General features: G+C 49.6%; 1 protein-coding gene across 1 annotated transcript; it reads right to left on the bottom strand.

Moving 5' to 3' along the window:
• Positions 1 to 597: 597 nt before the first annotated feature.
• LOC145361414 (prolactin-releasing peptide receptor-like) lies at positions 598 to 9,509 on the bottom strand. The gene is made up of 2 exons (XM_080217144.1): positions 9,085 to 9,509; positions 598 to 1,231 (listed from the first exon to the last, which is right to left on the bottom strand). The coding sequence occupies exons 1-2, from the start codon at positions 9,507 to 9,509 to the stop codon at positions 598 to 600; spliced, it is 1,059 nt and encodes a 352-aa protein (XP_080073270.1).
• Between the last annotated feature and the right edge of the window lie 2,386 nt (positions 9,510 to 11,895).

Here is an 11,895-nt window from a genome sequence, read left to right on the forward strand (position 1 = left end):
AGGGGCAACTTAGCATGGCCAATCCACCGAACCTACACATATTTGGATACTAAGGAACAATTTAGCATGGCCAATCCACCTAACCTACACATCTTTGGATACTAAGGGGCAATTTAGCTTGGCCAATCCCCTTAACTCAGACATCTTTGGAAACTAAGAGGCAATTTAGCATGGCCAATCCACCGAACCTGTACATCTTTGAATTGCAGGAGGGAACTGTGGGGGGAAACTGGAGCACCCAGAGGAAACCCACGCAGACACAGAGACAAGATGCAAACTTCGACACAGACAGTGACCCAAGCCAGGAAATGAATCCAGGTCCTTGGCGCTGTGAGGCCATTAAACGTAACTGGACTGGGAGCTGCTTCTATCCCTTTGGTTGGCTGGGACGCTGCCTGAAAATGAATGAGAGGCACTGTGTGCTGATCAGGGGGACCTATCGAAATGCTCCCAGAGGGTCCCGTCCTCATTCCGAGGCAACGCAACGAGCGTTGGGACATCCCGTATCTCACAGTCTCCACGGATAGTGGGGGGAGCAGCGCACAGGGACACGGGGAATTCCGTTCCCAGAAGCTACTCGGGGCTGGGCTGGCGCTATCACAGCACCACGCTGACGGCGACACAGTTGTTGCTGGGGACGATCTTCTTCTGGCAGGCGAACATCTTCTTCAGCTCGGCCCTGAAGCGGTCATGGAGCCAGGCGTAGAGGAAGGGGTTGCAGCAGGCCGAGGTCATGGCCAGGAAGTGGCAGAGCAGCTGGATGAGGTTGAAGTAGTGCTTGTTGATCAGGTTTATGTCGATGTCCCGGATGACGTTGAAGACGTGCAGGGGGAGCCAGCAGGCGCCGAAGGCGGCCACCACCAGCACCAAGAGCCGGAAGATCTTCTTGCGCCGCACCTTCTCCCACCTCTCCTGGCTGTGGGTGGCGTTTCCGGGGACCACCCGGTTCTTCAGCCGGAGGGTGATGCGGAGGTAGGAGAGGGAGACGGCCGACAGCGGCAGGATGTAGGTGACGATGAGGGTGGTGTAGGCGTAGGCCAGGTGCTCCTTGGCCTTCTCGAACCAGAACTCCTCGCAGATGATCTGGCCCTGGTCCTGGAACTCCACGTGGTAGGTGTGGGCGAGCGCTGGGGCGGCCACTGCACACGACATGAGCCAGACCCCGGCCAGGATGTACATGCAGGTCCCGATGGAGATACGTTTCTTCAGCGGGTGAACCGTAGCATAATACCTGCCGGAACAAGGAGAGAGACAACAATCAATAGTCACATCCATGTCCTCAGAGTCCATGACATGAAAGTTTCTTTTTATTCATTGGTGGGACATGGGCGTCACTGGCTGGGCCCAACAGCTGTCGTCCATCCCTTGAACTGAGCCATGATGTGGAGACGCAGTAAGAGGTCTCGCAACACCAGGTGCAAGTCCAGCAGGTTTATCTGGAATCACGAGCTTTCGGAGCGCCGCTCCTTCCTCAGGTGCTCCTGCCACCACTTCACTCACCTGAAACAGGAGCGGCATTCCGAAAGCTCGTGATTCCAAATAAACTTGTTGGACTTGAACCTGGTGATGTGAGACTTACTCATAGTCTTGCAATATCAGGTCCCCGACCCCCAGCCTCCATCGTTCCAGGGAGAACAATCCCAATTTATTCAACCTCTCCCCATAACTAATACCCTCCAGACCAGGCAACATCCTGGTAAACCTCTTCTGTACCCTCACCAAAGCCTCCACATCCTTCTGGTAGTGTGGTGACCAGAAGTGAACACAATATTCGAAATGAGGCCTAACTAATGTTCCATACAGCTGCAGCATGACCTGCCAACTTTTTATACTCAATGCCCCGACCGATGAAGCCAATCATGCCGTATGAGTTTTCGGAATGCTTCATCTGAAGGAAGAATGGCGTTCCGAAAGCTTGTGATTCCAAATAAACCTGTTGGACTTGAACCTGGTGTTGTGAGACTTCTTACTCGAACTCGCTGGCTCGCTTGGCCATTACTGAGGGCAGTTGAGAGTCAACCACATTGCTGTGGCTCTGGAGTCACATGTAGGCCAGACCGGGGTAAGAACGGCAGATTCCCTTCCCTAAAGTGAACCAGATGGGTTTTTCTGACAATGGTCATCAGTAGATTCTTAATTCCAGATTTTTTTAAATTGAATTTCAATTTTTAGATTCATTATTTGGTGGGATGTGGGCGTCCATGGCTTGGCCTATCCCTCGTTGCCCTTACCGAGTATACCATTTCACTAGGCTGTTTCAGAGGGCATTTGAGAGCCAACCACACTGTAGGGCACGGTGTCTCAGTGGTTAGCACTGCTGCCTCACAGTGCTAGGGACCCTGGTTCGATTCCCGGCTTGGGTCACTCTCTGTGTGGACTCGACACATTCTCCCAGTGTCTGCGTGGGTTTTGTCCGGGTGCTCCAGTTTCCTGCCAGAGTCTGGACGACGTGCTGGTTAGGGGCTAAATTCTCAGTGTACCCAAACAGAAGTGTGGTTGAAAGACAGAGGCTGAGGAGAGACCTGATAGTGGTCCACAAAATGATGAGGGAATAGACAGAGGCTTTTCCTGCAGGGTAGAAGTGTCAATGACAAGGGAGCACAGGTTCAAGGTGAGAGGGGCAAAGTTTAAGGGAGATGAGCAGGGGAGGTTTTTCACACAGAGAGTGGTGGGTGCCTGGAACGCACTGACAGAGGGGGTGGTGGAAGCAGGCACATTAGCAACATTTAAGAGACATCTGGATGGGTAAATGAATAGGGAGGGAATAGAGAGATACAGACCAAGTAAGGACAGAAGTTTTTAGTTTGATCAGGGCATCATGAGCAGCACAGGCTTGGAGGGCCAAGGGGCCTGTTCCTGTGCTGTACCTGTGCAATTTAGCATGGCCAATCCACCCAACCTGCACATCTTTGGTCATTAAGGGGCAATTTAGCATGGCCAATCCACCTAACCTACACATCTTTGGACACTAAGGGACAATTTAGCATGGCCAATCCACCTAACCTGAACATCTTTGGACACGAAGGGGCAATTTAGCATGGCCAGTCCCTCGAATTGGACATCTTTGGAATGTGGCAGGAAACCAGAGCAGCCAGAAGAAACCCACACATTCACAGGGAGAGCATGCACCCTGGGTTTGGAAGGTGCTGTCTAAGGATGAGTTGCTGCAGTGCATCTTGTAGATGGTACACACTGCTGCTACTGAGTGTCGGTGGTGGAGGGAGTGAATGTTTGTGGATGGGGTGCCAATCAAGTGGGGCTGCTTTGTCCTGGAATATATTACAAGTTAACGAGTGAAGATTTTAATAATGCCTTGATCAACGGCAGATTGGCAGACCTACAATTACCACATTATAATTGAATATCCTGCTGTCGCAGCAGGCAGGGGAATGAAAATATTACTTATTCACTTGAAACATAATTATCCACCCAACAATCAATTCTCAACTTACCTGAGAGGTCATGTAAACTATAATGTGCTCTGCCACATTCGGTTTGAGTTATTAATCTGTATCTGGATCCGTGTGGAGGTCAGAGACGCTCCAATTTAGATGTGGTTGACTGGTGATACCGCAGTCCAGTCAAAACAAATGGTGAATATCAAGCTATCAATCAATCTGAGCAGCACGGTGGCACAGTGGGTTAGCACCGCTGCCTCACAACGCCAGAGACCCGAGTTCGATTCCCGGCTCGGGTCACTGTCTGTGTGGAGTCTGCACGTTTTTCCCATGTCTGCGTGAGTTTCCCCCGGGTGCTCCGGTTTCCTCCCACACTCTACAGATGTGCAGGTTGGGTGGATTGGCCATACTAAATTACCCCTTAGTGTCCAAAGATGTGCGGGTTAGGTGGATTGGCCATGCTAAATTGCCCCTTAGTGTCCAAAGATGTGTGGGCAGGGTGGATTGGCCATGCTAAATTGTCCCTTAGTGTCCAAAGATGTGTAGGTTAGGTGGATTGGCCATGCTAAATTGTCCCTTAGTGTCCAAAGATGTGTAGGTTAGGTGGATTGGCCATGCTAAATCGTCCCTTAGTGTCCAAAGATGTGCAGGTTAGATGGATTGGCCATGATGAATTGCCCCTTAGTGTCCAAAGATGTGTCGGTTAGGGGGACTGGCCATGCTAAATTACCCCTTAGTGTCCAAAGATGTGCAGGTTAGGGGGATTGGCCATGCTAAATTGCCTCTTCATGTCCAAAGATGTGTAGGTTAGGTGGATTGGCCATGTTAAATTGTCCCTTAGTGTCCAAAGATGTGCAGGTTAGGTGGATTGGCCATGCTAAATTACCCCTTAGTGTCCAAAGATGTGCTCTCTGCTCTCTCTCCGCTCTCTATCTCTCTCTCGTCTCTTTCCCCTCTCTCTTCTACTCTTTCCTTCTCTGTTCTGTAGCTCGCAATAAGAAGCCACACAACACCAGGTTAAAGTCCAGTAGGTTTACTTGGTAGCACAAGCCACTAGCTTTCGGAGCGCTGCCCGTTCAGCGGGTGAGTGGTGGTTCTGTTCACAAACAGGGTATATGAAGACACAAACTCAATTTACAAAATAGACAGCAGCCTTTATCTTTTACACAGGGTCGAGTGTCGGCCTTGAAAATACGTTTCCAAAGACACGCGCAGACAAAAGGTTGCTGTATCTGTGACCAGGAAGCGAAGAGGCAGAATCTTCACCCGGGGAATACACAGGAGAAACTGGGTCACGTCACTCCAGAGAGCACTGCGGAATTCTCCCTATCGATCCCACTCCAAGCCCAATTACGGGACTTGGATGTAATCATCCCAGCGAGTGCGGGGACACAGTTCCCCAGCGAAGGGTGAGGCAGACTCTGAGAGTGTGGATAGAGTTCTCAAACAGAAAGGGAGGGTGGGTAAGATTTTCGAACGTAAGAATGTGTTTAAGGGCATAAGCCTCGCTCTCTGCCAACCGCGCTGCCCACTTCACAATGGCCTCTGCAGTGAATTATCTCCATATACCCATCGCAAGGTAGGGCTAAACTCCCTCCACACCTTATTGTGACCACCCCCCCCCCGCCACAATTCCCCAGGCACTTACTCCTGGAGGAAGGAATTTAGGAACAGGACGAGACCATTTGGCCCCTCCATCATGAACTGGCTCCTCAAATCCATTGCTGACGAGGCAGTGGGAGATTTCATCGCCAGAATCGAGAACTAGGCGTAACGGCTTTAATTGAGGTGGGCCCATTAGAATGGGAACCCCCTGATTAAGGGCCAAATTGTTGGGCCGATCGGGAAGCCGCTTGCTTTGTACTCAACCAGGCGCGCCAGTTCCTCTGGGACTCCTAGCAAAGACTGAAAGCACTCTGTATGCTGTTGTCAGACTTGTAAATAAAGGGATTTTGGTGAAGGGACTTCTGCCTCCGAGGATTTCTTACACTGGGAGAGGATCTCAGGCGAGAAGAGGTAGCCAACCTCGCCCACTCCTCCAGCTGGAAGGTTAGGGGGTGAGCCAGGCCGGGAAGCCTTGGTTTGAGTTGAGTGGCCGAGGTGTCATGGCTTCCAGTCTCGTGAGGGAGGATGTCAACTGGTGCCTCAACTGACCCAGCACAGCCACCTGGTGGCCAGCGCTGGGACTGGCAGCGTAAGCACGTCACCCTGGCAAGGGGGAGCCTGGGCTGCAGGGTGGGTGTGACAGCCTCACCAAGACCAGTGAGGCAGGCCCCAGAAAGGTGGACAGGTCTGGGTGGCCATGATTGGGAGGCCTCACCTATCACTGGTAAGGTACCAGCAGTCACCCAGGCCCTTTGAGCCCTTCAGGAGTGACTCAACCAAACTCTGAGGCCACAGAATCCCAACAGTGGCAGAAGGAGGCCATTTGGGGCCCATCCAGCCTGCACTGACTCTCCAACAGAGCCTCCCCACCTCCACAGAGGGATAAGTGTTGGCACAGCAGCACAGTGGTTAGTACTGCTGCCTCACGGTATCAGGGATCTGGGTTCAGTTCTAGCCTTGGGTGACTTGGGTGACTGTCCGTATGGAGTTTGCACATTTTCCCCATGTGTGTGTGGGTTTCCTCCCACTATCCAAAGATGTGTAGGTTAGATGGATTGTCCATGGTAAATTGTCCCTTTGCGTACAAAGATATGTGGGTTAGGTGGATTGGCCATGCTAAATTGTCCCTTAACGTCCAAAGATGTGCAGGTTAGATGGATTGGCCACGCTAAATTGTCCCTTAACGTCCAAAGATGTGCAGGTTAGGTGGATTGGCCATGCTAAATTGTCCCTTAACGTCCAAAGATGTGCAGGTTAGGTGGATTGGCCATGCTAAATTGTCCCTTAACGTCCAAAGATGTGCAGGTTAGGTGGATTGGCCATGCTAAATTGTATCTGAGTGTCAGGGGGGTTAGCAGGGTGAGTATGTTGGGTTATGGGGATAGGGCCTGGGTGGGGTTGCTGTCAATGCAGGCTCGATAGGCGGAATGACCTCCTTCTGCACTGTAGGGATTATTTGATACTATTCTCAGATAAAAGACTCATAGAGGTTTATAGCATGGAAACAGGTCCTTCAACCCAACAGGCCACCCTGTTTTAAGCACTAAACTAGTCCCAATTGCCCGCATTTGGCCCATATCCCTTGATACCCATCTTACCCTTGTAAATTGTACCCACATCTACTACTGCCTCTGGCAACTGGTTCCAGACACTCACCATTCTCTGTGAACACTTTTGTACTTCTCCCCTCTCACCTTAAACCTATGCCCTCTACTTTTAGACTCCCCTACCTTTGGGAAAAGATATTGACTATCCAGCTGATCTGTGCCCCTCATTATTTTACAGACCCCTATAAGATCACCCCTCAGCTTCCTACGCTCCAGAGGAAAAAAGTCCCAGTCTATCCAGCCTCTCCTTATAACTCAAACCATCAAATCCTAGTAGCATCCTAGTAAATCTTTTCTGCACTCTCTCTAGTTTAATAATATCCTTTCTATAATAGGGTGACTAGTATGGTACACAGTATTCCAAGTATGACCTTACCAATGTCTTGTACAACTTCAACAAGACGTCCCAACTCCTGTATTCAATGTTCTGACCAATGAAACCAAGCATATCTCCGCCTCCAACTCTGACACTTTCAAGGAGCTATGAACCTGTACCCCAAGATCTTTTTGTTCTATAACTCTCCCCAACACCCTACCATTAACTGAGTAAGTCCTGCCCTGGTTCGATCTACCAAAATGCATCACCTCACAATTATATAAATTAAACTCATCTGCCATTCTGCAGCCCACTAGCCCATTTGATCAAGATCCCATTGCAATCAGAGATAACCCTCTTCACTGTCTACTGTGCTATCATGCAACATCGTGCCCCACAGCACCAGGGACCCGGGATTGATTCCTGGCTTGGGTCACTGTGCAGAGCTTGCACGTTCTCTCCGTGTCTGCGTGGATTTCCTCCAGGTGCACCAGTTTTCTCCAAAAACGTGCGGATTAGGTGGCGCAGCCATGCTAAATTGCCCCTTAGTGTCGGGGGATTAGCAAGGCAAACACATGGGGTTATGGGGATAGGTCCTGGGTGGGATTGTTGTCGGTACAAGTGCAATCTCCTGTACTGTAGGATTCTAGATTCTATGAATGATAAATCAAATCAAATATTAAGTTGATCTTTCTCTACACCCTAGCCCTGACTGTAACACGACTTTCTGCACCATCTTGTTTCCTTCTCCCCTATGTACTCTATGAACAGTATGTTTTGTCTGTATAACGTGCAAGAAAAAATACTTTTCACTGTATCCCAGTACATGTGACAATAATAAATTAAATCAAATATTCATTTGGTCTTTCTCTACACCCGAGCTATGACTGTAACACTACATTCTGCACCCTCTCCTTTCCTTTTCCTCTAAGTATTCTATAAACAGTATGCTTTGTCTGTATAGTATGCAAGAAACAATACTTTTCAGTGTAACCCAGTACATGTGACAATAATAAATCAAATCAAATCAAATCCTAGACATGACTGTGACACTACATTCTGCACCCTCTCCTTTCCTTCTCCCCAGTGTACTCTATGAACGGTATACTTTGTATAGCACGCAAGAAACAATACTTTTCACTGTATCCCAGTACACGTGACAATAATAAATCAAACAATACTTTTCACTGTATCCCAGTACACGTGACAATAATAAATCAAACAATACTTTTCACTGTACCCCAGTACACGTGACAATAATAAATCAAACAATACTTTTCACTGTATCCCAGTACATCTGACAATAATAAATCAAACAATACTTTTCACTGTATCCCAGTACATCTGACAATAATAAATCAAACAATACTTTTCACTGTACCCCAGTACATAGAACATAGAACATAGAACACTACAGCACAAACAGGCCCTTCGGCCCACAAGTTGCGCCGACCACATCACCTACCAACCTACAGACCTATCTATAACCCTCAATCTCATTAAACCCCATATACTCATCCAGAAGTCTTTTAAAAGACCCCAGCGAGTTCGCCTCCACCACCACTGACGGCAGCCGATTCCATTCACTCACCACCCTCTGAGTGAAAAACTTACCCCTAACATCACTTCTGAACCTCCCTCCCCGCACCTTAAATCTGTGTCCTCTCGTAGCGACCATTTCAAACCGGGGAAATAGCCTCTGAGAGTCCACCCTATCTATTCCTCTCAACATTTTGTAAACTTCTATCAGGTCGCCTCTCAACCTTCGTCTCTCCAGGGAAAAGAGTCCCAGCTCCCTCAACCTAACTTCATAAGGCATGCCTCCCAGTCCAGGCAACATCCTTGTAAATCTCCTCTGCACCCTTTCAATAGTGACAATTGTGACAATAATAAATCAAACAATACTTTTCACTGTATCCCAGTACATGTGACAATAATAAATCAAACAATACTTTTCACTGTATCCCAATACACGTGACAATAATAAATCAAACAATACTTTTCACTGTATCCCAGTACATGTGACAATAATAAATCAAACAATACTTTTCACTGTATCCCAATACACGTGACAGTAATAAATCAAACAATACTTTTCACTGTATCCCAGTACATCTGACAATAATAAATCAATAGAGAAACTTGGTCTCTCGGTTACCTGTCAACAGCGATGGCCGTGAGGGTGAAGACAGACACATAGACGGTGACCGGCTGCATGAGGAACACAAAGTAACACATGAAGGTGCCAAAGACCCAGCCCCGGGGGTGGAAGGCGTACGCTAGGGTGAAGGGCACACAGGTGGCACACATCAGCATGTCGGAGAAGGCCAGGTTGCCGATGAAGAAGTTGGTGACATTGTGCATCTTCTTGGTCCTGCAGATGACGTACAGAAGCAGGTAGTTGCCCACGATGCCCACAAAGACCAGGAGCACATAGCAAGGGATGATGAGGGGCTTGAAGGACTGGATCAGCGTCACGCCAGTGAACTGAGAGGAGCTGTTGGAGCTGTCCGCCAACGCCAGCTGGTAGGTGGTGGCATTTGCCGGGTAGAGGCTCCAGCTTTCCGTGGCGATGGAGAGCATCCTTCCCTTTCGCCCGCTTTCTAACCTGTGTGTGGGGTAACCACCCTTCTGTCTGGCACCCTCCTCACCTTGTCAGGGACGGGGGAACCTTTGCTCGTTTGAGGTTGACCAGCCTTAGTATTTCTTTGCCTAAGTTGACTTGTGCAGCTCAACAGTCACTCTTTGCAAACTCCCCTACAATTTGGGAACTTCACTGGAACAATCAGGCACTCGAACAGACTTCACTGCCACTGATTCCTTCCTTCCTTGTCTGGATGATGGCTCTCTTCCTCTGCTCTCTCCCTCTCTCTGTCTTTCTTTCTCTGTCGCTCTTTCTTCCTCTCCTTCTCTCCGTCTCCCTCTCTCTCCGTCTCCCTCTCTCTCTTTCTGTGCGTGTCTCTCTCTCTCTGTCTCTCTCTTTATCTCTGTCTCCCTCTCTCTCTCTGTCTGTGTCTCTTTCTCTCTCTCTCTTTATCTCTTTCTCTCTCTCTCTTTATCTCTTTCTCTCTCTCTCTGTTTCTCTCTCTTTGTCTCTTCCTCTCTCTCTCTGTTTCTCTCTCTCTTTATCTCTCTCTCTCTCTCTGTTTCTCTCTCTCTTTATCTCTCTCTCTCTCTGTTTCTCTCTCTCTCCCTCTCTCTCTCTGTTTCTCTCTCTCTTTATCTCTCTCTCTCTCTCTGTTTCTCTCTCTCTTTATCTCTTTCTCTCTCTGTTTCTCTCTCTCTCCCTGTCTCTCTCTGTCTCTCTCTGTCTCTCTCTCCCTGTCTCTCTCAGTCTCTCTCTCTCTCCCTCCTGCCTGTATTTGGACGCAGTGAGAAAATCAGTACCCGGTTCTTTTCTTCCTCCTGCAGAAAAACAGAGAAGAAACAGCCCTTGAAAATTAGCAGGGTGGGGGAACCGGTGACAAGGGGGGACGGGGGGGTGGTGGGTGGTGTGTGGGTTTGGTCGGGGTCTTAAGAACATTATCAGCAGCTGGGGGTCTGGAACCCGCCGAACGTTACGTAAAACAGAAACAGAAAGTACTGGAAAATCTCAGCGGGTCTGACAGCGTCTGTGGGGAAAGGAAGGAGCCAGCGTTTCGAGTGTAGATGACCCTGCAGTCTGAGAATCTGAAGGAGTACTGCTGCTCCCTGATGACCAAGGGTCATCCAGATTTGAAACATTCTCTCCCCACAGAATGCTGTCAGACCTGCTGAGATTTTCCAGCACCTTCCTGTTTTTGGTTTGGATCTCAGCATCCCGCAGTATGTTGGTAACGGCGAGAATGAATTTTTCTTTGTAACCTGTTGTCCGATCCCCTCACTCAATCGATGGACGCATCAGCCCTCGTTGAGGGCTATTGATCCCACAAGTGTCAGTGGGGTTAGTGAAGCTACTCGCTTCTGACAAGAGACTGCCGGGGGGTTGGCGGGGGGGGGGGGGGGGGGGGGGGGGGGGGCGGCGGGGGGGCACTGGTGGGAGTGACACACAGGGTCAATTTTAGCATGGCCAATGCACCTAACCCGCACATCTTTCGGGCCGTAAGAGGAAACCGCAGCACCCGGAGGAAACCCACGCAGACACAGGGAGAACGTGCAGAGTCCACACAGACAGTGACCCAAGCTCGGAATCGAACCCAGGTCCCTGACGCTGTGAGACAGCAGTACTAACCACCGTGCCACCCCTAACCCCGATTTCATAGAACAGAATCGTAGAATCCTCCAATGCAGAAGGAGGCCATTCGGCCCATCGAGTTTGCACTGATCACAATCCCACCCAGACCCTATTCCCATAAACCCAAATTTTGCCCCTGCTAATCCCTCTGACACTAAGGGGCAATCTTAGCGTGGCCAATCCACCTAACCTGAGGATCGTTCGGACTGTGGGAGGAAACCGGAGCACCCGGAGGAAGCCCACGCAGACACGGGGAGAATGTGCAGTCTCCATGCAGACAGTGACCCAAGCCGGGAATCGGACTGGGATCCCTGGCGCTGTGAGGCAGCAGTGCTAACCACCGTGCCAGTCCCCCCACCCCCCCGCCATCCCCCTCCACCAACAATCCATTTTTATCAGGGATATGATTGTGTACCAAGAAATATCAGATATTATCGATATCCACACAGGCATCACTCACTCACACGTGTGTGGCGTGAATATCGAGGGAGTGGGATTATTTCTGGACGCGGGGTGGTTTGACAAATTTCGAACTGTTCTGCCAAATGTTTTGGAATAAGGTTGCGAGGGGATGTATCGAAATACTCTCGTAACGTGAATTTGCCTTGTGTTGGATAAATAGTTGCAGTCCCCGGTTCGGAGCGAATGTACATGTTGGTGTGCATACGATTCGCTTTGTTAAAACCCCAGACTTACCAAGGAGAGGTTCGCCGGCTCTTGCTCCTGTTCCCTTGCTCCTTCTCCCTTGTTTCCCCT

The sequence above is a fragment of the Carcharhinus amblyrhynchos genome, chromosome 34 (genome assembly GCF_965287045.1).
Source record: "Carcharhinus amblyrhynchos chromosome 34, sCarAmb.v2.hapA, whole genome shotgun sequence".
NCBI classification, from domain to species: Eukaryota; Metazoa; Chordata; class Chondrichthyes; order Carcharhiniformes; family Carcharhinidae; genus Carcharhinus; species Carcharhinus amblyrhynchos.